This window comes from Callithrix jacchus, chromosome 6, assembly GCF_049354715.1.
Source record: "Callithrix jacchus isolate 240 chromosome 6, calJac240_pri, whole genome shotgun sequence".
In the NCBI taxonomy this organism is placed as follows: Eukaryota; Metazoa; Chordata; class Mammalia; order Primates; family Cebidae; genus Callithrix; species Callithrix jacchus.
Window position 1 is genome coordinate 77,469,097 of NC_133507.1, and position 23,251 is coordinate 77,492,347.

At 40.9% G+C, this 23,251-nt stretch overlaps 1 protein-coding gene across 15 annotated transcripts in view; it reads right to left on the reverse strand.

Annotated features, from left to right (window-relative positions):
* FMNL2 (formin like 2) overlaps nt 1–23,251 on the reverse strand; it is a 323,982-nt gene that overhangs the window by 41,262 nt on the left and 259,469 nt on the right. For all 15 annotated transcript variants that reach the window (XR_013518929.1, XR_013518927.1, XR_013518926.1 and 12 more), the window contains one exon: nt 483–557. Coding sequence is in view for 11 of the 15 variants with exons in the window: in XM_035304895.3 (XP_035160786.1) it covers nt 483–557 (75 nt within the window). In the remaining 4 variants the exon portion in view is untranslated. The remainder of the gene's footprint in view (nt 1–482; nt 558–23,251) is intronic.

The following is a 23,251-nucleotide window of genomic DNA, read 5'->3' on the forward strand; positions in this document are numbered from 1 at the left end:
CATCAGGAAGGAAAAACAAATGACTGCTGCATATTGATTCTGGAAATACATACAGTCAACTCTACAAACCAAAGCACTCTAATTTTTAAGAATAAGAATATAGTTTGGAGAAGGGCACTGGCTGGGGCCTGCAAAAATCAAGAAGGTCAAAACTGCTTCTACCTTAAGGATTCTTATTCAGCATCATCAACAATTAGACAATGGCAGCATTTGTACCAGGCATGGATTTTTCCAACTGCATACCTTCCCATTTATTTGCTATAATTAGTACTTTGGTCTTTACTATACTGGGTATGTAATGAATAAAACTGGAAATCAATGCCCTAAGGGGAAAACACAGATTAAGAAAGACATTTTAGGTTGGATCTTTAGCATATTCAATTCAATTCCCTTACAAATACGTGTGTGTGCGCGTGCATGTATGTATTTAGGGGAAAAGTGCTAAAATTGAGTTTGCTTTATTGAGTACTAAAATAACTTACCATAAAATCTATGTTATTGTCCTCATTCCTGAAATGTTCCATCAACTTCTCAAAGCGCTGTTTTTCTCCGCAAACCTGAAACACACATTTTCATTGTGCATGTGACTTTCTAAACATAAACATTCCAAAATTAGATGCAGAAATTTCAGCTTAATAATTATTTCCAGAATATCTATCTTTTTCTCTCTCATAAACTATTTACTTCCCTTCTAAGCCAGTTAACTCACAAACAGCCACATGAGCTGGAACCAAAAGCTAATCGTTGGTTTCTTTTCCATATTCTCTTGATATTTTGAAATCCACATCAAATGTGTTTTTCTTTCACTGGGTGTCTTTGTAGTCTCACCAATTTCTTAGCATGCATTCAGAATCCAAGAATGTAGTTCATGGTAAAAAAAAAAAAAAAAAAAAAAAGATCATAGTTTCCTTTTGTAAAAAGGAAAAAAAAGACATGCAAAAAGATTTGAGTATTTAAATTTTTCAACAGGCAAATTTAAAATGTTCATATTATGTCTAACTGAATCAAAAAATGTCAGTGCATAAATATAAACTACAACCAAGAAATAGACACTGTGGAAGCTATATTAACCCATTTAAGGTGAGAATAGAAATTTGTAGTAATTTGTGAAGTAGCATCCCAGAATCTTGAAACACATATATTCAGCTCAAATGAATGTTTTCATTGATCAGATGAAATAAACATAAAATACTGGGAACTTCAGGGCACAAAGGTATTTGCATACATATGAAATAAAATACACGAAGCTTTAAAAAAAAGGTCAAAAAAGATTTCTATCAAGTGACTTTCTGGGGACTTTTTTCTTTCTTTTTTTTTTTTTAATTTTAGAGATAAGGTCTCACTCTGTCACCCAGGCTAAAATGCAGTGGCATGATGACAGCTCACTATAGTCTCAACCTCCTGGTCTCAGGCAACCTCCTGCTTCAGCCTCTCTAGTAGCTGGGAGTATAGGCATGCACCACCACACTCAGCTCTGGAGACTTATTTTTAAAGTCAAAGGACAAACTTTAATTCTGTCAATGCCCTTGGTTGACTTTTTGGGCAAAGTCCTATACCCACTGGTTTATTCATTTTGCCTTCAGAAAATATTTCTCCAAACCACTCCTGACTGCTGCATTAGGAAGACACAGTCCCTGGGTTAATATTTTGTTAATTTAATCCAGGTTTCACACGCTAAACTCCAAATTTTCTGATTACATTTGTGATCTTAGGGATTCTCAGGTCAACACTCAAAAATTCTTCTAAAATGTTATTTCGTAATACAGCCATTTAATTCAGTCATGTTAATTAAACTCCATGTGAAAACACATATTTTTTTCATGAAGAGAAAGTCCCATGAAGGCAGGAATTCTGTTTTGTTCACCACACAGCATCTATACCAATGCTCAGCACTTTCTAAGTTCCCAATCATATTTGTTAAATTCCAACGAATAGAAGATAAATTAGTAATTACGTTAAATTTCACAAAAGGATGAATGGCTTCCTGTTTTCCATGATGAAGCATTAAACCATGGTAGGGAGACACCTCCCCCCCACACCCCTGCCGCTGCCAGGGGAAATCCTTAGTGGCTGCCGTCTTTAAACTGTATGCTGGGAATGTTAAAGTGAACAGCCTTCAGACCCTGAGGGCCTCCTAGTCTCAAAGCAACTTAATATTTCCAACAGATTCAGACCACCATTTACTGCATTTGCATGACAACTCTACCAGAAAATGTATTTATACCTGCCTTAACAAAAAATAATTTCAGAATGCAGAGGAATAGTACATGGAAGATAGAGTCTAAAGCAAAGCCTTTAAAATTGACCTGGCACAGTGGCTCATGCCTATAATCCTGGTGCTTTGAGAGGCTGAAGCGGAAGGATCACTTGAGCCCCAGAGTTCAAGACTGGCCTGGGCAAAATAATGAAATCATGTCTCTACTAAAAATAAAAACTAAACAATTAGCCAGGTGTGGTGGCACACACCTGTAGTCCCAGCTACTCAGAAGGCTGAGGTAGAAGGATACTTTGAGCTCATGAGGTCGAGACTGCAGTGAGCTGTGATTGTGCCACACTCCAGCCTGGGCAATGGTGAGACCCTATCTCAAAAATACCTACACACACACACACACACACACACACACGTCCAATCCCACACTAGACAGTCTGATTTAACAGGCCCAGGTGGGGCTGGGGGGACAAAGGCATGCATAATTTTAAAAGCACTACAGATCATTTTGATGACCCTCAATGGCTAAGAACTGGAGATTTAAGGGAATACCATGTTCTGCCCCCCATCCTCAGCTGGCCCCTCTAGACAATATACAGCAAGTTCCTGGAAATGGAAAATTTGTTGAAGGGGGTGAGGCCATACAGGCCGAGTTCCCTAGACTATGACATCAGCCACATCTTATGCCCAAAAAGACAAGCATCCCTTGCCTGCAAAGAGGGACCTGTGAGTAAAAAACCTGAGGTTTTGCATACAAGATCAGGACTACAATCTGAATTTTCTTTAGCAGAATCCCCAATATAGGCTAGGAGCAGTGGCTCTCCCCTGTAATTCCAGCATTTTGGGAGGCCAAGGTGGGCAGATAACCTGAGGTCAGGAGTTTGAGACCAGCCTGGCCAATATGGTGAAACTCGACTCTACTAAAATTACAAAAATTAGCCAGGGGTGGTGGCCTGTAATTCCAGCTACTTGGGAGGCTGAGGCAGGAGAATTGTTTGAACCCAGGAGGCAGAGGTTGCAGTGAGCTGATATTGCATCACTGCATTCCAGTCTAGGTGACAAAGCAAAACTCCATCTCAAAAAAAAAATGGTTTACTTCTGTTTTATTGTGGGTGATTGGTAGTGGCAGTAGGAGAAGAGGAAAAGAGGCCATCCTGAATTTGGAGAGAGTTGCCAGCTCTCCTGAGAAGCAGATCATGACTAATGTTTGGTTGAGGGGCTAAGTACATGCTAACCTAAATGAGGCAACAGCTAGCTGTTCACGAACAGTGATAAGCAAAACAATTCCCAGGGAGGCAAAGCTCTTCAAATCAAAGAATGTTAGAAAGCTGAAAAATACCTTGGATAATCTGATGCTCTCAATTAATGAATTAGACCTACACACAGATTAAACCTCTCTAATCTGATGAAAGGTCCAGAGAGTAGCTGAACCAAGGCTAGAACCAGGTCCCCAATGGCCAGCCTAAAGTTCCTTCTCCCATATAGCCTAGAATGCCCATATTAACATATTCCATTAAAGGAGGTAGTTAAGGCATTCCAGCATTATCTGAGACACACACAGATAAAAAATGTTATCACTAAAAGACATAATTATATCATGCATACTTTGACATCCCTGCACCAGAATCTTCCATGGAACCGCTAAAAATTATAGATTCCTAGAGTCTGTACTGAGACATACTCTGTGAGAATCTCGCCAGATGGGCCTAGAAATCTGTGAATACTCATGATGTTGGACCAACATCTGGGAACCAATGGCTCATATAATATCAGACTAGCTGACTGAACCCTCAGCCTTTCTGACTACCGATTACAAACTGATTAACTAGATCATTAAATCTCCAGCTCATTCAAATTCTAACAGAGCAACCCAAACACTGTTACTGTAACTGGGTATCACAGGAATGCCACAGGAATTGGTCCACTGCCCCTGCATAAGTACAATGAATAAGGTAACCCACGAATAACCAGGGGGTACACAGGGGGTACACGTAGGGTCTTAGAAAAAAATAGGTTTTAAATGGCTGATAAAACACATGTGGACAGAAACAAACTACTCATATAGCCTGTTACTTTAAAAATATGATATCAAATATAGAGCAAGCAACACTAGATTTCATGGTGGATAAAGATCCCAAAAAACATAGCACTAGCCTGGCAGACAGACCTGAAGTAGATGTTAAGAGGAGCCTTGAATATATGCGTTTCTTTAGAGATCCCTCATTCTGTCAACAGACAAATCCCTGCTGAGAACATGTGCATTACAAAACAGATAAATACCTTTAATCTTAAAAAATAACAGACCTAAATGTCTCCCTATTTATAGCTGCTATGAACTTGTTGAAAATAATCCAAATGCACAAGATGACATTACAATACCAATGCCAGCTTTGGAAAACCTTGAAAGCAACAGTGACCACTCTCCACGGTAAGGACTAGAAGGACCCCTACTACCACAGTCCACGAAGCCCAAGCCTGGTTTGCTGCCAGTCTCAACTAATGAACACAGGGTGCTGTTTCCTGACATGTTCCACAGGCACAGCATGGGTTCCAGGGCCCCCTTCGCTTCTGATGAAGGAAAGGAAGCACGCAGGCCAGACTCACATTTGTTTCTCCATTACTTTAGCAATTATTAAACAAGTGTACACTACAATCCCACAGGAAACGGGAAGATTTGTTTGGGGAAGGTTAGTAAAAGTTGTGTCCCACATCAAAGGAAAGCTGTCTTCATTCATACTGCTCACATCTGGAGCACCCCCAAACACTGGGTAAAACAGGACCATCACATGCTCTCTCCTGTGCAGTGGCCTCTAGAAAATCGGTAAGGATGAAAGGAATGAGACACCAATTTTCAGTTATTTTCAGAAACCAAGCATTGACCTAAATGGGAATGAACTCAAGCACTTCATCAAAATGCTTTTAAGAGCCAGGAGAACATTTGCACATGTATATCATTATGCATTATATATTGCTGCATATCACTTCCATCTGCCCACAAAGGCCAGATCATACATGGTACAAACACTTTTTAATAAAAAAGCTATATTCTTGCAGTTGAAATGTGTCATTCTTGACTTTTATATTCACTGGTATATCTCTTTCTCCCACCAGCTCTGATATCCATTTCCCATATCAACATTATGCACTCTAGTAAGTGGGATGGGGAAAAACTTGAAGAGCTACAAAAGGACTGAGCCAAGCAGAGTGGGAAGGAGTCCTTTTGTGCACTGGACTGACCTGTCAGGGTCAGTCTTCTACTGCTAGTTGCTGGGGCTACCAGAAATTAAGTACTCGGCAGACAAATAGAAGTATATGCCCTGGAAAAGCCTTCCCTCTACTGAAAACCAAGAGGTATCTTCATTACAGATCATCTAGAAATCAGCTGCATGTGAATAAATTCACAACCCAATTAACAATGTGTAAAGTGAAAACGATCAGGCTCAATCCTGGACCACAGAATTCAGTCTGCTAACACAGCCAGCTATCTGCCCATCCCTGTGGGGTCCTGCCTAATAAAACTGCCTCTCCTTGCACCTTCAAGTTCTATCACTGATGGGGGCAAAAGGCTGTAAGGGTAGAAATGCAACTATGTGGCATATTAGGCAAGACTGTAAAACCTGGGTTATAAGTCACAGTGCAGCCACTGTGTTAGTTTGTTGTTAGCTTGGACCACTGAGTGAACATCTCTGGACTTCAGTTTTCACATCCATCAAATTGAGAGCCTTAGGCCAGGTGCGATGGCTCACACCTGTAATCCCAGCACCTAGGAAGGCTGAGGCAGGTGAATCACCTGAGGTCAGCAGTTCAAGACCAGCCTGGCTAATGTGGAGAAACCCTGTCTCTACTAGAAATACAAAAATTAGTCGGGCACGGTGGCAGGTGCCTGTAATCCCAGCTATTCAGGAGGCTGAGGCAGGAGAACCACTTGGACCCAGGAGGCAAAGGTTCCAATGAGCCAAGGTCACATCATTGCACTCCAGCCTGGGTGACAGTGAGACCCCATCTCAAAAAAAAAAACCTAAAACTGAGAGCCTTAGATGATACTGCTGGTTTGCAAACCATACTTTAAGAAAACAATCAGGGTTACAGAGGAATTAAAGGAGAAGAAGCTATACAGGTTATAGAGCTTTGGGGGTACGGGGGAATTCCAGGTCAGGGGCTTGGCAGGAAAAGAGAAGGCCTAAGTAAGGTTCTTGAGAATTCCACCCTCACTATCCAGATCTTCTTATCCTTACTTAGTTGTCTGATAAGATTGCTTCTGAGGGAAAATGAAATGTTTCATTACTAGTAAAAAAAGATATGAAAAAAAAGTCTCTCCCTCAGTATTCTTGAAGGTCTAAATTTCTCATCTAGCATGGCAGTAGAACATGATATTGCCCAGCTGACTGGCATGGGAGCTCCACAGAAACTAATTCAGAGGAATGCACTTGGCTGTGCCAGGCCTGAGTACCAAACATAAAGGTCAAACCACTCTCACCCCATCTGGTTCACTCCTGATTGCGAAGCTGAGAAATCCCACACCCTGCACAGATAACATGGGCCGCTCCCAGGACAAGCAAGATTCATTTTCATTTAAAGTAGATTTGAAGCAAAAGCACAACTTCTGCCAAACAAACAACTCAACTATATTCTCCAACATCTGTGAAAGACATTTGTGAACAGTGTCCCAAACCATTTGGAGAAATCTGGGGCCCTGGATACAAAGGTGGCCGTAGTTTAAAGTATCTCAAAGAGTGGGTAGAGTTAGGGGATGATTTCCCTAAAAGCTAATAGTGGAGAGGAGATGGTTTTACAAAAACCTTGGGTATTTTCTTGCCAGTCAGACGTTGAAGTACACACACCCGGCCTTCAGCCAACTCTGTGTCCCTCTTCAAGGTCAGTGACAATCTCTGGCTTTCCCCAGCAACCGCTCCCAGGGCACCACACAAGGTCTGCAGCCAGATTGAGGCCTGACTCTTATGAGATGGCTATAAAATATGCTTCTGGGTTAGTTATATAAAAATTAAAGGCCCTTTGCTTAAGTGTTTCCTTCTTGCCCTGTTGCCTGGCGCCTGCCTCAATACTTTCTTTTTCTCCTCTGACAATAGGCCCCTGTAATCTGCGAGGCTCCCTGCAGGAGGCACCGTTTTAGAGGCACACTCTATTATGACTGATTGGACCATCATTCTCAGGGCCTGCCTCAGAACAAAAGTTCCATTTTCTTTTCAGGGCCTCGTGAAGTAAACAGTTATTTCATAGTTAGTCCTAGGTGAAAACCATCTTGTACCATCTACTGAGTGCACCAGCATTCTGAGGGTTACTGACGCCATAGTGGCCTGACAAAACTACTTTTCTGGGATATTATGTTGTTGTCACTTGAAGTGAGGGGACATTTCATACACATACACCAAGCAGCAGCTGTGACAGAAGCAGATCACTCTGACCTATTGCTGGCTCTCAAGTCCTCCTTGGGATTTAACTGTGGGTATGTTCATCCAGCAGAGATGCTCTGGAACTAACAACCTTATCTCACTCTGATAAAACAAAAACTAATGAAAGCTAAGCAACTAAATGGATTCTATAACCTAGTCAACCCTCCTCCTTCATAAATACAACATTTATATCAATCCTGGACAAGGATACAACTAGGAGCCTGAGGTTTCATCCGCGTAATAAGGCTGAACACCCTCGTGAAGACTTCAGTAACTTTTCCAGATGTTTCCAAATATCCAGATGTTTGGCAGGAGGCACAATGACCAGCCCAGATGACTGTCTCACTTTCCACACCCATATTTTGCTGTACTGAATAAAGAATCCAGACATAGAAGCAAAAAGATACTAAAATCCCAGAAGGACGACTCACTGATGCATCACCCCTTAAACAAGAAATGTCTTTTTACTGCTCCTCTAAAAAAAGATGAATTTCAATAAATTCTAGAGAGTAAAGCTCCCCCATAAAATAGGTCATAAATGATCACTTTCCAAAATATGCTTTAAGTCCAACGTGAACCCCTCTAGCTTCAATGCAAGACTTATACCTCCTGGTCATTAGGAAGGACACATAGAGTCTTTCAAAGCTACTAGTAAAGGTTAACTTCATGTGTCAACTTCAGGCAGTGAAGTGATACCCAGAGAACTGGTGAAATATTTCTCGGTGTGTCTGTGAGAATTAGGAAAGAAGATCCCTCTCCAATGTGGTTGGGCATCTCTAATCCACTGAGGGCCCAAACAGGAAAAAAAAAAGAGAGAATTTGGAGGAAGGGTGAATTCTCTCTCAACTTGAGCTGTGACATCCATCTTCTTCCCCTGCCCTTGGACATTGGAGCACCTGATTCTCAGGTCTTCAGACTCCTTAACCTACACCACTGGCTCTTACTTCTCAGGCCTTCAGACTCTAACTGAATGACACCCTAGCTTTCCTGGGTTTCCAGCTTGCAGATGCATAGCATGAACTTCTCTACCTCCATAACCACATGAGCAAATTCCCATAATGTTTCCTCTCACATCTACAGATATATCTACAGATGTCCTATTGAGGGATCTGTTTCTCTGGAGAGCCCTAATACACTTCCATTTCTACTAGAAAGCCAAAATACCTTCTATTTCTTCAACAGAGAATGATAATGATTGACTGATTGATTGATAATTGAGACAAGAGTCTCACTCTGTTGCCCAGGCTGAAGTGTAGTGGCATTATCTTGGTTCACTGCAACCTCTACCTCTCGGGTTCAAGCAATTCTCCTGCCTCAGCCTCCCGAGTAGTTGAGATTAAAGGCACATGCCACAATGCCCGGCAAATTTTTGTGTTTTTAGTAGAAACAGGGTTTTGCCATGTTGGCCAGGCTAGTCTTGAACTCCTGACCTCAAGTGATCTGCCCACCTCGGCCTCCCAAAGTGCTGGGATCACAGGCTTGAGTCACCGTACTCAGCCTGAGAATGGTATTTAAATAGCTACCTGAGGATTACATGACAAAGACCTTGAGTCCTCTCTGGGATGACTTATCAGTCGGACCCCACAAAGTAGAAGGAGCCTAACACTGTTCTTTGTTTTCAATCATTTATCTTCACAGCTTCATCCTTTGAGCATATCCAATTAGGTCAAGCTGAGCAAGTGAAGGGACACAATGATATCTCTAGGGGTCATCCCATGTTCTCCAAACCACAGCAACAGCACGTGGCTGGAGCTGTTTAAAGCCTACAGCCATTTCAGATCTCAGGACCTGCTGAGGAGGCAGCTGTCAGCCCATGCTCTCCTCACACCTGAATCACTAAATATCTAATCACTGCATGGTGTGCCATGAATGCAGAGCCCTTGAAGACAAGGACTCTTTGATAGATCAAAGATCTCAGGCCAACAACAGGCAAATGCCTGCAGTTTGTCTACAGATCACTTCTCTCATTTCTCAACCCTTCTACTTTCATCTGTGCTTTTCCGCAAGCTCACCCGAACACTCATGATCACCTCTGGGTCTCAACCAAAGGACTTTCCACTTATTCCAAGCCAATTGGAACCACTTCCACCAAGCCCAAGATGACAGCAGACAATGTATTTGGGTGCCAGTTCTTAAAGTGCGGTCCTTGAACACCAAGCATCCCTGAGGCCTTTTTATGAGGTTTGTGAGGATAGCATTATTTGTACAATAATACTAAGATGTTACTTAACACTTTCACAGAGTTAGCAGTTGCACTGGTGGCGCAAAAGAAATGATGAGTGAATGTTGCCGGTACCTTAGCATGCGTCAAGGCAATGCATCAAATTATACTAGCAATCAATGTATTCACCACAGCCATGCATTCTCAGTTTTTTTTTAAAAAAGCCAGTTTCACTTAAAAATATCATTAATGAAGCATAAAAGGTATTAATTTTATTACATCTCGACCCCTAGATACATATCGTTATAATACTCTAGATGATGGCATGGGGAGTCTGCATAAAGCATTTCTGCTGCATACTAAAGTATGATTGATTGTCTTGAGAAAAAGCATTTCTGCGATTATTTCAGTTGAGAGATGAACTAGCCACTCTTTTGTTCTTACCTGAAAGCATGACTGACACAACATAGTTATTCAGACTTATACACTTGGCAGATATTTTCTTGAAAATGAACAAAGTACACCTTTTAAAGATAACAGCTGACAGTATTTGTTGTTAATGATAAAATTAAAGCTTTCGAACACATGAAAACTCAGATGCACCACTGGGAGTATGACTGCTTCCCAAGATTTAAAGACTTTTCTAATGAGATCGGAGGTACAAACAATGCATGTGATTTGTTAAAATATTGCATTATGAAATCTGCCAATTATTGGAAGATCTAGAGAACTCAGTGTACTACTTTTCTTCAAACACCACTGAGTGTTGTTGCAAACTTGTAAATTCATTCCAGGTGCAATTTAGGCAAATAGATTTTAATGCAAAAGTATAGAAAAAGTTCATTGATATGAGTTCGGATTCTACTTTTTAACTAAACTTTAAGAAATTACTACTTGTCCGGTGTTTGTATAGTATCAAAGAAGAATGGCCACCATTACCTGAAAATGCTGTTGAAATCATTCTTTTTCATCGACATATCTGTGTGAGGCTAAGTGTTCTTTATCAACTTCAACAAAAACACCACCACAAGTGACTAAACCCAAAAGCAGATATAAGAATACGGCTGTCTGCTATGAATCAGCCTCCCAAAGTCCTGAGATTACAAACATGAGCCACCATGCCTGGACTAAAATTTTGTTGTAATGTTGAAATATGGAAAATATCAGCATATAACCTGCATAAACAAACACTCTTCGGAGACCTCAGTAATTTTTAGGAGTATAAAAAGGGGTACAGGGGCCAAAAGCTTGGACACTACTGGATTACAGAAGAGCCTCTATTTCTACATAGATGATGAATTCTTAAACCTAAAACCTGAAGAAGCAAATAAATAGATAATAGTAAAATTTCTTGCAAGATTGTTTGGAATCAATCATACCATATAAAGAGCTACTAAATGTGCCATCCCTCAATAAAGATGAAGCCACATCATCCAGAGACCAGCAGAGTGTCTTCATATAGAATGGAACCCTCTACCATTTTACAAAGTAGGAAAAAAAGATAACCAGCTTTTGGTTATGGTGGCTCATGCCTGTAATTCCAGCACTTTGGGAGGCCAAGACAGGTGGATCACTGGCGGTCAGGAGTTCAAGACCAGCTTGGCCAATATGGCAAAACTCTGTTTCCGCTAAAAATACAAAAATTAGCTGGGCATGGTGGAGCACACTTGTAATCCCAGCCACTCTGGAAGCAGAGACAGGAAAATCTCTTAAACCTGGGAGGCAGAGGTTGCAGCGAGGCGAGATTAAGCGACTGCACTCCAGACTGGGCAACAGAGCGAGATTTTGTTTCAAAAGAAAAGAAAAGAAAAGAAAAAGAGAAGACTTTCTTGCAATTCTTAGACAAGGCCAGGTACAATCTCAGGTACTTACCAGGTTGGACGAAAGCAGCCCCTAACTGTTCCCTGGTTACTTCTGGGAATTGCCCACCCTGTCACATGTAGACTCATTACAAGGCTAGAAGATATTCTTTCCCCAAAGCCAAGTGAATGTTAGACTTGAAGCAAGAATATGAAAAAGGGACAGAAACAGATCTCCTCTGCATGGGAAAAAATATATATAAAACACACATTCCTCAAAGTTCAGAAATTTATACTGAATGAATCCACCCAACTAAACAAATTTGTCTGGGATGCCTGACAACATAATATCAAATAATCATGGGCCAACCATGGTGGCTCATTCCTATAATCTCAGCACTTTGAGAGGCTGAGGGCGGGGGGGGGGGGCGCAGATCATTTGAGGTCAGGAGTTCGAGACCAGCCTGGACAACATGGCAAAACCCCATCTCTACTAAATATACAAAAATCAGCTGGGTGTAGTGGCGCACACCTGTAGTCCCAACTACTGAGGAGGCTGAGGCAGGAGAATTGCCTGAACTCAGGAGGTGGAAGTTGCAGTGAGCTGAGATTGTGCCACTGCACTCCAGCCTGGGTGACAGAGCAAGACTGTCTCAAAAAAAAAAAAAAAACAACAATCAATCAATCATGAACAAATACACAAGGAACAAAAAATTATCTTTTACCAATGTGCTAAACATATTCTCGGCACGTTCCACAAAGAAAGCACCCTTTACTAGTTTTACACCTATTCCTGGAAAATAGTTGAAAATGAAAAATTCAGTGTTGCTTTTAGTGGTGAACCAGAAAATCTGGGATATCACATGTGTTGCTAGTACGTTTATTGGCAGGAAAGGAGGCCACATTTTCCACTGCCAAAACCCAACTGCCAAAACAACACAGAGCCTATAGCTCATGTTACCATGACTGGCCATTTCCACTCCCCTGTGACTCAGAGCTGGGGGGACTATCTTGTCAGAGAACTCAACTGCAAGATGAGAGGTGACTGACAGTGACTGTTGGACCATAATCAGGAACCAAGGGGCCATTTTCTTCTAGTGAGTGTATTTCAGTCAATTGTGAATGAAAACCGAGTCTGACTATAAATTCTTGGCAGACTGACATATAAAATTAAAGAGCTAGGCAGAAGCCACACACACCGCTGTGTTGAAAGGAATAAAGAATGGCTGTTGAGCCACAGTGGGCAGAACAGTTTGGGGTAGGACAGGGGAGCTGGAAAAAGAAAAGTTTAAATCAAGACTCAAAAGCTCTATCTTTCAAAAGCTACACAAGCCAGCGAATCTTCTTCCGCAGACGAGCCCTCAACAGTACCTCGTGAGGTGGTACTAACAGCAGGGCCAGCATAGCCAGCCCACTCTCAGGCTAGGGAAACAGCGAGGTCCTTAGACACACTGCAGACTTTTTAAATGAAACGTGAGCCAAGGGATTGATGCAGCCACCTTCTCGGTAGTCATAAAAGGGAACTTAGGACCAAAGTCACAATACTGTCTACAGACAGTCACAGTGATCTCTTTGAGGATTGTTGCTATCCTGCCAACTAGCCTCAGATATATCAGTTTCTCTTCTCATTTGAAAACGAAGGTACCTACCATTTTATTATCTAGGTACTTTGTTTTCATATCTGCAGTCAAAGAAGCACTTAATCTTTCTTAGAGCGAACCATCTGAAGATGTACACACAGTACACATTACATACATAGGCAGGTGTAGACAAAGTTTTATAAAGAATCATAAAACTGTAGAACTGGAAGGGATATAAAAACCATTCGACTAACTTCTCACCTAAAGCAAAAACTTACATCACAATATACCAGACCTACCAGGTATCCTCTCATCGTCCTGACCATCTCCCTTTGTGCTGTGCTGGTCGCTTCTGTGCATCTTTCTAGCCCATTCTAGCCTTGTCTCCTTACTCTTCTCTTTCTAGACTAGAGTCCCTGTGGCGTAGTTTTCCTACTCAGTTACTTAGTTACCATCCCTATTGGATCTCTCTCACACATACACACACACTCCCTCTCTCCTTAGTCACCTCTGTTTAAACTTGTTCTCTCATTCATTATCTTCACTGCACAACTAAGAATCTGACCTCGGACATTATACTCTCACTAAAAAAATAAATTTTAAAAAGTTTTATTTTCTTTGCCTGAAAAAAGAAATCTCCAGATTGTATTTGTCCATTCTGGTTGTGCTACTGTCCTCTTCATTACACATGTATTATTTAAACAGATTCTTATTCTCCTCTTGTGTCCATTCTCATATTCAGTGGTCTCCCTATCTCTTGTTGCCTTTTCTGTCATTTTTGGGCTTCATATGCATTGCCATGGCCACAAACTGGGTCCAGGGCTGAGTCATTTGATAACCGAACCACCTGTCTTCCAGACAGCAGCAACTTTCCCCTCTACTGTATTTTATACAGAGCTACACAACGCTCCTTAAGATTTATCCAAATTGCATAAAAGGCTTTTTGCAGATTTTCACAGAATCAAATGCAATATACATAAAGCATTTTCTAAACTGTAAAGTATTATGTAACTATGAATTTCTTCCCTCTTTTCTCCCTCCTAATTGTATCTATCTTCTAGTTGAGTTGTTTTGTTTTTGTTTTTGATCACAGGTTTCCAATCTCTCCACCACGGTTTCCTCAGAACCTCATTCACGCCTGCCTCTCATCATGTTTTGTTCTGTGACATGGGCCCCGGTCATTTTTCCTGGCCAAGCAACAAATATATTCTGACTTATGCTGCCTTTAAGACAGATTTCATGCCAATCTCTCTGCTCCCAGAACTCTCTCCATCAAATCGGGTCTCTTCCCTTCCTCATCACCCTGCTCAGGACCTACCCCTTTCTCCACTGGGCCCTGTTCAAACAGCATGGTCTGTTCTGAATTTTACCAGCAATTTTAAACACTCCAATAATCTAGCCAATCTCCAACCATTCCCATTAGGTTTGCTTTTTGGTGGAAAATTGAGGACAATATAGGAACCTGTATAGAAAGTGCCTGGAATGTAAGGCTGTATATAAACTCTGAGTTAAATGGATCTGTGCAAAAATCCCACAGTTATCATTTCCTAGAGACATCAGTAGCCATTTTATCTGAGCTCTCCCTCTGTGTCCCTACCTCAGACAGCGTATCTGCGAATTAACAAAATAACAGATACCAGCCTATTGGCACAAAGGAAACAATAAACAAACAAACCATAAATTTTTATTAAATAAAAAATTAACAGTAGCCTTACTATTTCTACATATTTATATGCCTTTTTATGTACATGACATAAAAATACTAATGTTTACAATAAAGGGGAAAATGGAATTCATTCATGAACTCTGTTCATGTTTTCTTTTGAAGAGAATTGCTAGTGTGAAAGAAACCAACAAACAAAACCCTTATTGATGAGAGACCCCACATAAATTAAATATGTGCTTATGTTTTACAAGAGTTTACATTTCAAACGAAATTTGAACTTGACTCACATAGGGAGTCAAGCTCAATAAGCACATTCATTGTCAATAACACCTAACATTTCGGTTTAAACTATAATTAGGCATACAAATATAAATATATGCATAATTTTCTTAAAGTTTAAAATTACTGTCCTCTTAGTGTTGACCTTAGTATACATTTGGTCCTCAACCAAATACCTACTAAAGTTAGTTCTGCCTTTCTCAAGGCAATAAAATCTTCTGTGGCACAGAAACCATGCCTTATCTTTCCTTTAGAGACGTTCTCGCTCTGTCACCCAGGCTGGAGTGCAGCGGTGTGATCACAGCTCACTGCAGTCTTGACCCCCTGGACCCAAGCAATCCTCCGACTTCAGCCTCTTGAGTACCTGGGACCACAAGCGTGCACCACCTTCCCTGGCTAATTTTTGTATTTTTCTGTAGAGACAGGGTCTTACCACGTTGCTCATGCTAGTCTTGAACTCCCAGGTTATAGCAATCCTTCTACCTTGGTGTCCCAGAGTGCTGGGATTACTGGCATGAACCATCACGCCTGGCCTGATGCCTTTTATTTTCTAACAAACTCCCCTTACCCTGAAATGAGGTCATTGTACAAGTGTCTTTGTTCAACAGTCTCCTGGAAATTCCAAAGAGTTCTGATCCTGTTTCATAGTTTTGAAGAAAAGATGGTAGTTTGCAGAGATGTTACACAAAAGACAACTGAGCACCTTTAGAAAAGACAAAACCAGCCATATAAAATGTTACCAGAGGGAAGATCTAACTCTGCACACAAGGGACAGTCTAGCCATGTGAGGATTATTACTTCCCCAATGGTCCAAGCAACAGAAATAAACACACACACAGAGTTGTCCCAGTGCCATTCCAAATCCTTTCATATGCTTCCTTTTAGGGCTTATCACTATGCATACATAGATCTTTACAGAGTTACTGCTATTATATACACACATATATTTAATACACATACACAAATGTACAGCCATGCATGCACACAGATACACATATGTATTATTTATATATGATTTATCTTATCCTTCTTCCTAGTTAACATATCTAGCACTTCCTAACTTTGAATAGCTGTAGTTGAACCTACAGGCTTATTTAATAAGATGGTTACGATAACCCTGTGTCTAGGGCTTAGCCCTGGACTAATGACTGCTAAAATAAGCTATAATCCAAAATTCCTTGACATATAAAAGTAGCAATTTTTATTTTTACTTAATATAAAACTAATTTAAAAAGCAGCTAGCAGGCCAGACACAGTGTGGCTCACACCTGTAATCCTAGCACTTTCAGAGGTCAAGGTAGGAGGACTGCTTAAGTCCAGGAGTTTGAAATGAGCCTGGGCAACTCGGCAAGATCTTGTCTCCACAAGAAATTAAAAAAAAAAAAAACAAAACCCAGGTGTGGGAGTGCACATCTGTAGTCCCAGCTACCAGGAGGCTGAGGTGGGAGGATCACCTGAGCCCAGGAGGACCAGGCTGCAGGAAACTGTGATAGCACCACTGAACTTCAGCCTGGATGAAAGAGCAAGACCCTGTCTCCAAAAAAAAAAACCGCAGCTAGAAGACATATGGAGTACTTTTTCTTTTTTTAAGTATCCTGAGTATGCAAAAGTTAGGGTGGAGTGAGGGGAGTAAAAGAGCAGGGAAGCAGCTCTTCACACAGGAAGAGCAAACCAACAGGATCCTAAAATAGGCCTTTCACGAAATAAATGCCAGAATGGCGACCAAATCCTGCCCAGATACTGAAAACTTCCATTCGAATGCTTTTTAAGAGTTGGTGATGGTATTGCCAAAGCTTAATAGTTTTGACTCCGGTTTTCTGATCAGCTCACAGCAGAGTTGCTTCATACTGTCCTTCTGTACCTTAAACCAGACAATATCGAAATGTCAAAGAAATACTTCCCAAGTGAAAGCTCATGTTTAGGGAACAGTGCCAGTCTCTGTCTCAGGTTCTGCAGGGTCTTAAAATAATACCCAGCTCTCACTGCTTTCTCTTGGGGTTCCTCCTTGATATCTTCCAAGAATATGAAATAAGGGCACATATGCTGACTTTTACAGTTGGCAAGGACATGCATTATAGAAGCAGCATTTTTATATGAATAAAAATAACATGACAGCAACACTCTAACACCTTTTTCATTTTTTGTTTTTTGCAGTGGCTACTATATTTAAAATAGAGGATGAGGCTCCCTATTTGTATAAAATTGTACTCGGCTTGTGTGGTGCAGAAGGGGTCTAATTAAAGTCAGGTTGTGAAGTAAGGCATCTCTACATTTATACAATAGATAATGTGACAATCTGGCCTGGCTCTGAGCACCATTATCCTCCTGTACTTCCTTTTTTTTTTAAAGCTTCCCCCCCGCAGGACCACCAGAAAAGGGCAGTCCTGAAGACGTGATAAGTGAATGAATACAGCAGCTGATGAAGCAGATGACTCTCAGTGGAAAAAGGGGCCCAAGGAATGAGAAATATGAATGGTAAGATTTCTGAAACAAATCTCGGACCCCAAACACACCCTGCTCTACCAAAGCAACTGCATGCTGAGCCCACTGTTAATTGACTTTCAGAGCAAAACATACAAGCAAATTCTTTTTTACCAGAGTTAAAATCTAAACAGTCGCTTGGGGAGCATACTTGCTCCTTTTAGGCCATGTGGCACTATAAATGAAGAGTGTGGGATAAGCAAGGGGGCCTTTTCTGATCTGCCTTTAATTTCCTATCCCAATTTTTCTCTTCTACCAATTTTTCTTTATACTACCTTCTTGGTAAAAAATGACATCCTCACTTTTTTTATCTGGTGTGACAGGCTGAATGATGTGTTCCTCCTAATCGCCAGGATGTCCACATGCTAATTCCTGATACCCTTGACTATGTTACCTTACACAGTAAAAAGATAATCTCCCCATCTGAAGTTCCTTAATTTGAACATATGATGGTATCTGCAAAGGTATGATCAAATTAAGAAAATTCAGGTGGGGAGATTGTCTTGGATTATTATGGATGGGTCCAATGTCATCAAAAGGGTCCTTAAAGGATAAAGGCCGGAGAAGTCAGAGAGAAAAGGTAATGTGGCAACAGAAGCAGAAAGACAAAGACAAGATGTTATGTGGTTGGCTTTAAAGCTGGAGGAAGGGCCAGAAGCCAAAGAATCTAAGTGGTCTCTAGAAGCTAATAAGGCCAAGGAAATAAATTCTCTACTGGAGCCTTCAGAGGTCACCGCCCTATAGGCTCATTTTATTCTTCTGATCTACAGAGCTGTAGAATAATAAACTGGTATTCTTTTAAGCCACAAAGTTTGTAGTCATTTGTTACAGCAGCAATGGGAAAGGAATACTCCTGGTTAAGCTTGCACACCCTAAACTCTGCTCAGGCACTGTCTCCTACAGGGAGCCTCCCTGAGAGCTCTTTCCCTATCTGCCTCCTCCCCCTACTTTGTCTTGGTCAGCTGTTCCTCCTCTTTGTAGAGCTTCCTGCAATTACCTTAATAAAGACTAGTATTACAACTGTCCAAGTACTTATCTGCTTCCTCAACTAGCCTGGGAAGCTCCCTTTTAAAGGTAGGGCATCTGTCTGATTCATTTTCTTATCTATTTATCAATGTTTCTGACACACAGTCACATTTTTTCCAGTAAGTTAGAATAACTCACCCCTTAACGATCATGAAGATGCCAGCCTTCACTCCCTTAACCAGACGTTAAAGACACTGATGGTAAAGAAATAACTAGTTCATTACCAGAAAATAAGCTTGGACATCCTATGAAAATGGCTCCTTTCTCTAGGGAAGGCTCTCACAATATCATTTGCCCATAATAGATTCATGTGAAAAAATTACTAACTATCCTTTTTATCTCCAATCAAAAAGTTTATAAAGTTTTCAGTCAAAAGGAAAAACCAAGTATTGGACTGAGTAAACATGAGGGGGGAAATGAAAGAGGAATAACAATAAACATTTTGAAAAATCTCATAGAGTTACTAAGGTATGAGACTTACTGAGATATACAGACTGTGACGGTATGAGGCCACAGTCATCCCTCCCACCCCACATGTTCTGCACAGTGACCCAACACTCCAATCATCAGGAAGATAAGCCATTTCCTTCCCCTTGCATCCATTGGGTTCAGGGCCTCACTAATCACCCAGATAATATGGCAGAAGTGACACCATACGGCTTCTAATACCAGCTCAGAAGACACACAGCAGCCTCTGCCCTTTGGAATGGTGGCTCTTCTGATGCTCCTTCCTTCAGCACTTTCTCTCAGAAGCCAGATGATGCGCTGTGAGAAGCCCAAGCCACGTGGAGTTCTACATGGAGGCCCTCTGGTTGATGGTCCCAGCTGGGCCCAGCCCTTGAGAGGTATCATAGCTCAAAAACTAGATACGTGAGTAAAGAAGCCTCCAGATGGGCTGCCATCACTGATCAATCAGATCTTCCCTGATGAGGCCCCAGACACAACAAAGAGATAATCCCTGCCATGCCAGCCTGACTTCCTGACCCATAGAAGCTAGGAGCCTAATTAAGTGTGGAGTACTTCCGTATCCACGGAAAATAATTACAACAGTTGATAAACAGACAAAAAAAAGTTACTCTGTAGTATTAATACCACATAAGACTAGGCCTTTGCTCCCTAATGCTAAGGAGGAGGACAAGCCAAGAAAAGTCTTAGTGAATTACATCAATCTAATTCTGGCCTCATACTGCAAAATACATAGATGCTTTAGGACTGTGGCTCCCAGAGTTTGAGATTTGAGAGAATACATTGCTCATAGTTCCATGAGAGACTGAAAAAAGTACCCTTACTTTACCACTTAGGAAGTTATCTGGATGGTCTCATGCTAGATTTATAATCCTATCCCCTCAAATGCTTGAGAGGTTAGATTAGATGGGATTAAACTCAGAGGGATGCTGGAAGCACACCAAAATCTTTGCTCTCCTTCCTGTCTAGTTTGGTACACTATAAATAAAACTTGACAGGCTTTCTTAAATCAACTAAATAATGTGTAGCACGAGCTTTCAGATGCCCAGTAGCTAAACCACACATCAGCTTTCTTAGGAAGCCTTCTAGCAACAGGCGGAAAAAAGAACAACCACTGCCAAGAGTGCTGTGTACAGAGTGCTGGTGGCCTGAGTGACTCACTCACAAGGCTCCATCTTTCTGTACTGGAAGGTCAAAAGTGGGAAGGAGTTGAACCTTTAATAACCAAATTCAGGCTTTTTGGCTAAAGCCAGATGCTGTCATTATGGAAGCAGAGGAGAACACAGTTATAATTGATATGAAATCCAGATGAATTCCAGGTGCACCTCCCAGCAGCCTGGGAAAGCTGGTGGCTGAAAGCCCTGAGAGGATGTTATTGCTCGTGTCATAGTGGCTGCTCCACTGCAGAGTCTACAGGGCTTCAGTGCTTTTCCTTTTTGACTTCAAAAGGAAGAATTTTTGCCAAACCTTTGGAGATACTTTTAAAAAGTAAACCAATTTCTCAAATATATCAAAGAATATAATGGAGAAAGTAGAAAGACTAAGAAAAAGTTGAGAACAAGATCTAGGTTGAAGACTTCAAGGTTCCCCGGGGAAATGAGATTCAGTGTAGTGTTCAGAAATCTGAAGTGGGCACTGGTTGAGGTCCTTAACCAGTAGGCATAGTTTTACGAGCCAGCAGATTGCTAGCTATGGTCCGTGTCATTTGGAAGAGAAGAAAAAGCAAGGCCAGAACCCCAAATGGTATTTCTGGTGGCTCAGCTTCAAAGGCAGAGCCAGAGTGTAGCCACATTTTAGGAATGCCTGCCCATTTTCCAAGCCTGGTTCTCTGGGCTCCTTGTCAAGTCTGTGCTTTTCCCAGCATCTTTTCGATCAACTCTTTCCTCTATGTGTTAGAGTCAGTTTCTGCTTCTTGCAAAGAAGACCCGGAACTAATATAAATATCCAAAGGGTGGCCTTTACTTCCAAATGTATTTTTTTCTGTCTGGTAGTCTCAGGGCTCAAAAATATACATTGCCACACAACTAAGAAAAAATTAATTTAGTGAAGATGGTCATATGTCCTTCCATGTGGCCGTTATTAAATTAGCCAATAAGAAAAAAAAAGATGACTCCTTGTTCTCACCCTGGTCCTTAGTTCAAGATCATAAATTTTCATTAAGAGATGTTTCAACACAAAACCAGATGTGTTAATCCCCTTACACAATTGTTCTTTAAAGAAAAAAAGAATTCAAGGAGCACAATGGTTGAGTGTGAATGATTTAGTCTTCATCTACTCAATACACTCATGTTTTCAGGCATGTCACAACCATGTGCGGTATAATCTGAATTCATGTAATTAAGACTCACTTATCATCATAAACACTGAAGCAATGTATGTGTTTGCTCAGTGACACCAGGCTTAGACCCCAATCCCACCCCATCATAAACAAAGCTTTGGGTTAATATTCTTGCCACCAACATATACCATTGAACTAAAGGTGCGCCCTGTCTTCATAAAGCATACACTTCAAACATTACAAGATTTGTAGCAAGATTCTTTAGGGAAAAAATACAAGACCAAACTTGGGATTCTAAATATTAATTGAAACATGAGAAAATGATGTAATCATATATAAAAATCTTGCAACAGCCAAATAACTTCTTTTAATTTATATCTGAATTAATTAATTAGTGGTGGTCAAATTAGACAGAATCGATTTGTTGGCTCAAGAGGGGGAGGGGAAAAGAATCCTGTTGAGTAAACTACTTAAGATGTCTTTTAAATTTCTTTCTAGCATCTGGTACCATATTGTATTAGTACGCTTGGCTATGCTCTAACAGTGATCAAAGCCCAAAGGGTCTGGCTACTCTAAAGCATACTACTTCATTTACAAAAAAAAAAAATAGATGTTGAACTCCCCTACTCCACCCTTCATTCCTGCCAATAAAAACAAAGATAATCCTTTCATCCTTCTTAGGGAGATGAATGGAATCCCAACTTACTAAAAAGGATAAAAAGCTTTAAAAACAATCTTGTTGAAGGCAAAGACTCTTCTTTGGTTCTCCTTCCTAGTATCCTGGTACCTGGTATGGTACTCTCTCTGCCAATGGGTGGCTCAAAAGGAATTATTCATTGAACAAAACCCTATCTGCACAGCCATGCCAGAATATAATAATGAATATTATTATAAAACCAGAAGATTCCAATGACATTTTGGCTAAAAAGGTTAAAAAATTCACTTTACTATGATGTGTATAAAAAAAAAAAAGCAACAACTTCACTCACACAAAGTTGGGAGAAAAAGACGCAGAAATTTAAGAGACTCTGAGCTGTAAGTGGCATCGTATGTTGCAGAAAACAAGATCAACACATAATAACACCTTTTGCACCTCAAGATTGGATAAATAGGTTGAGGCTCTTCTGACCTATCCATAAAAACTAAGTTTCTTGGGAACATGTTGTCACCTTGTCTTCATTTCCATGACTCTTAGGATAATAATCCCTTTGCTTGGTGTGTCTATATGGTTTCGAGACAAGAATAATGCAGGATGGTTGCAGCAGAATAAAAATTTCCAGGCAGCAGTTTTAAATGACTAAGCAAAAGGAGACTGCTGAAACAGCTGCAGAAGCTAGGGGCTGATAAGACCCTGAAAAATAGGGTGTAGACCAAGCCGGCTAAGACCAACTGGGTTCAACATGGCACTGGATTTGATCTAGGTTTCTCCTAGGACCTCATTCTATGCTAAATCACACACCCAACCTGTGCTATGACAGTTCAAGGAACACCCTTATTTGGGGTAAAAATGGGTAGCACCATAGTTCTGAGAAATCTCCACCTTCTTCTAGGAACCTCCACAAATATTCCATCCCTTGGTTAAAGAAATCCATAAAGGCAGCAGCACCAAAACATACTGTGTGACTTGCTCAGATCTGCCCACATTCCCCTGACTTGAGTGTGTACTTTTTGCTTTGCAAATACATCTGCGTACTTTCACTATTTTCTAACTCATCCTTGAATTCATTCTTATGAGGATGTTAAGCATCTAGACACCAGCTGGCGTTTAGGTCCCACTGGCATTTGAGGACCTTCCCTAGACTACTGCTATTCCCTTGTCTCAGATGCAAATGCTCATGCCAAGGAGAAACAGAACCCGAAGACCTACCATCAATCCTAATTAACTACAGAAATGAG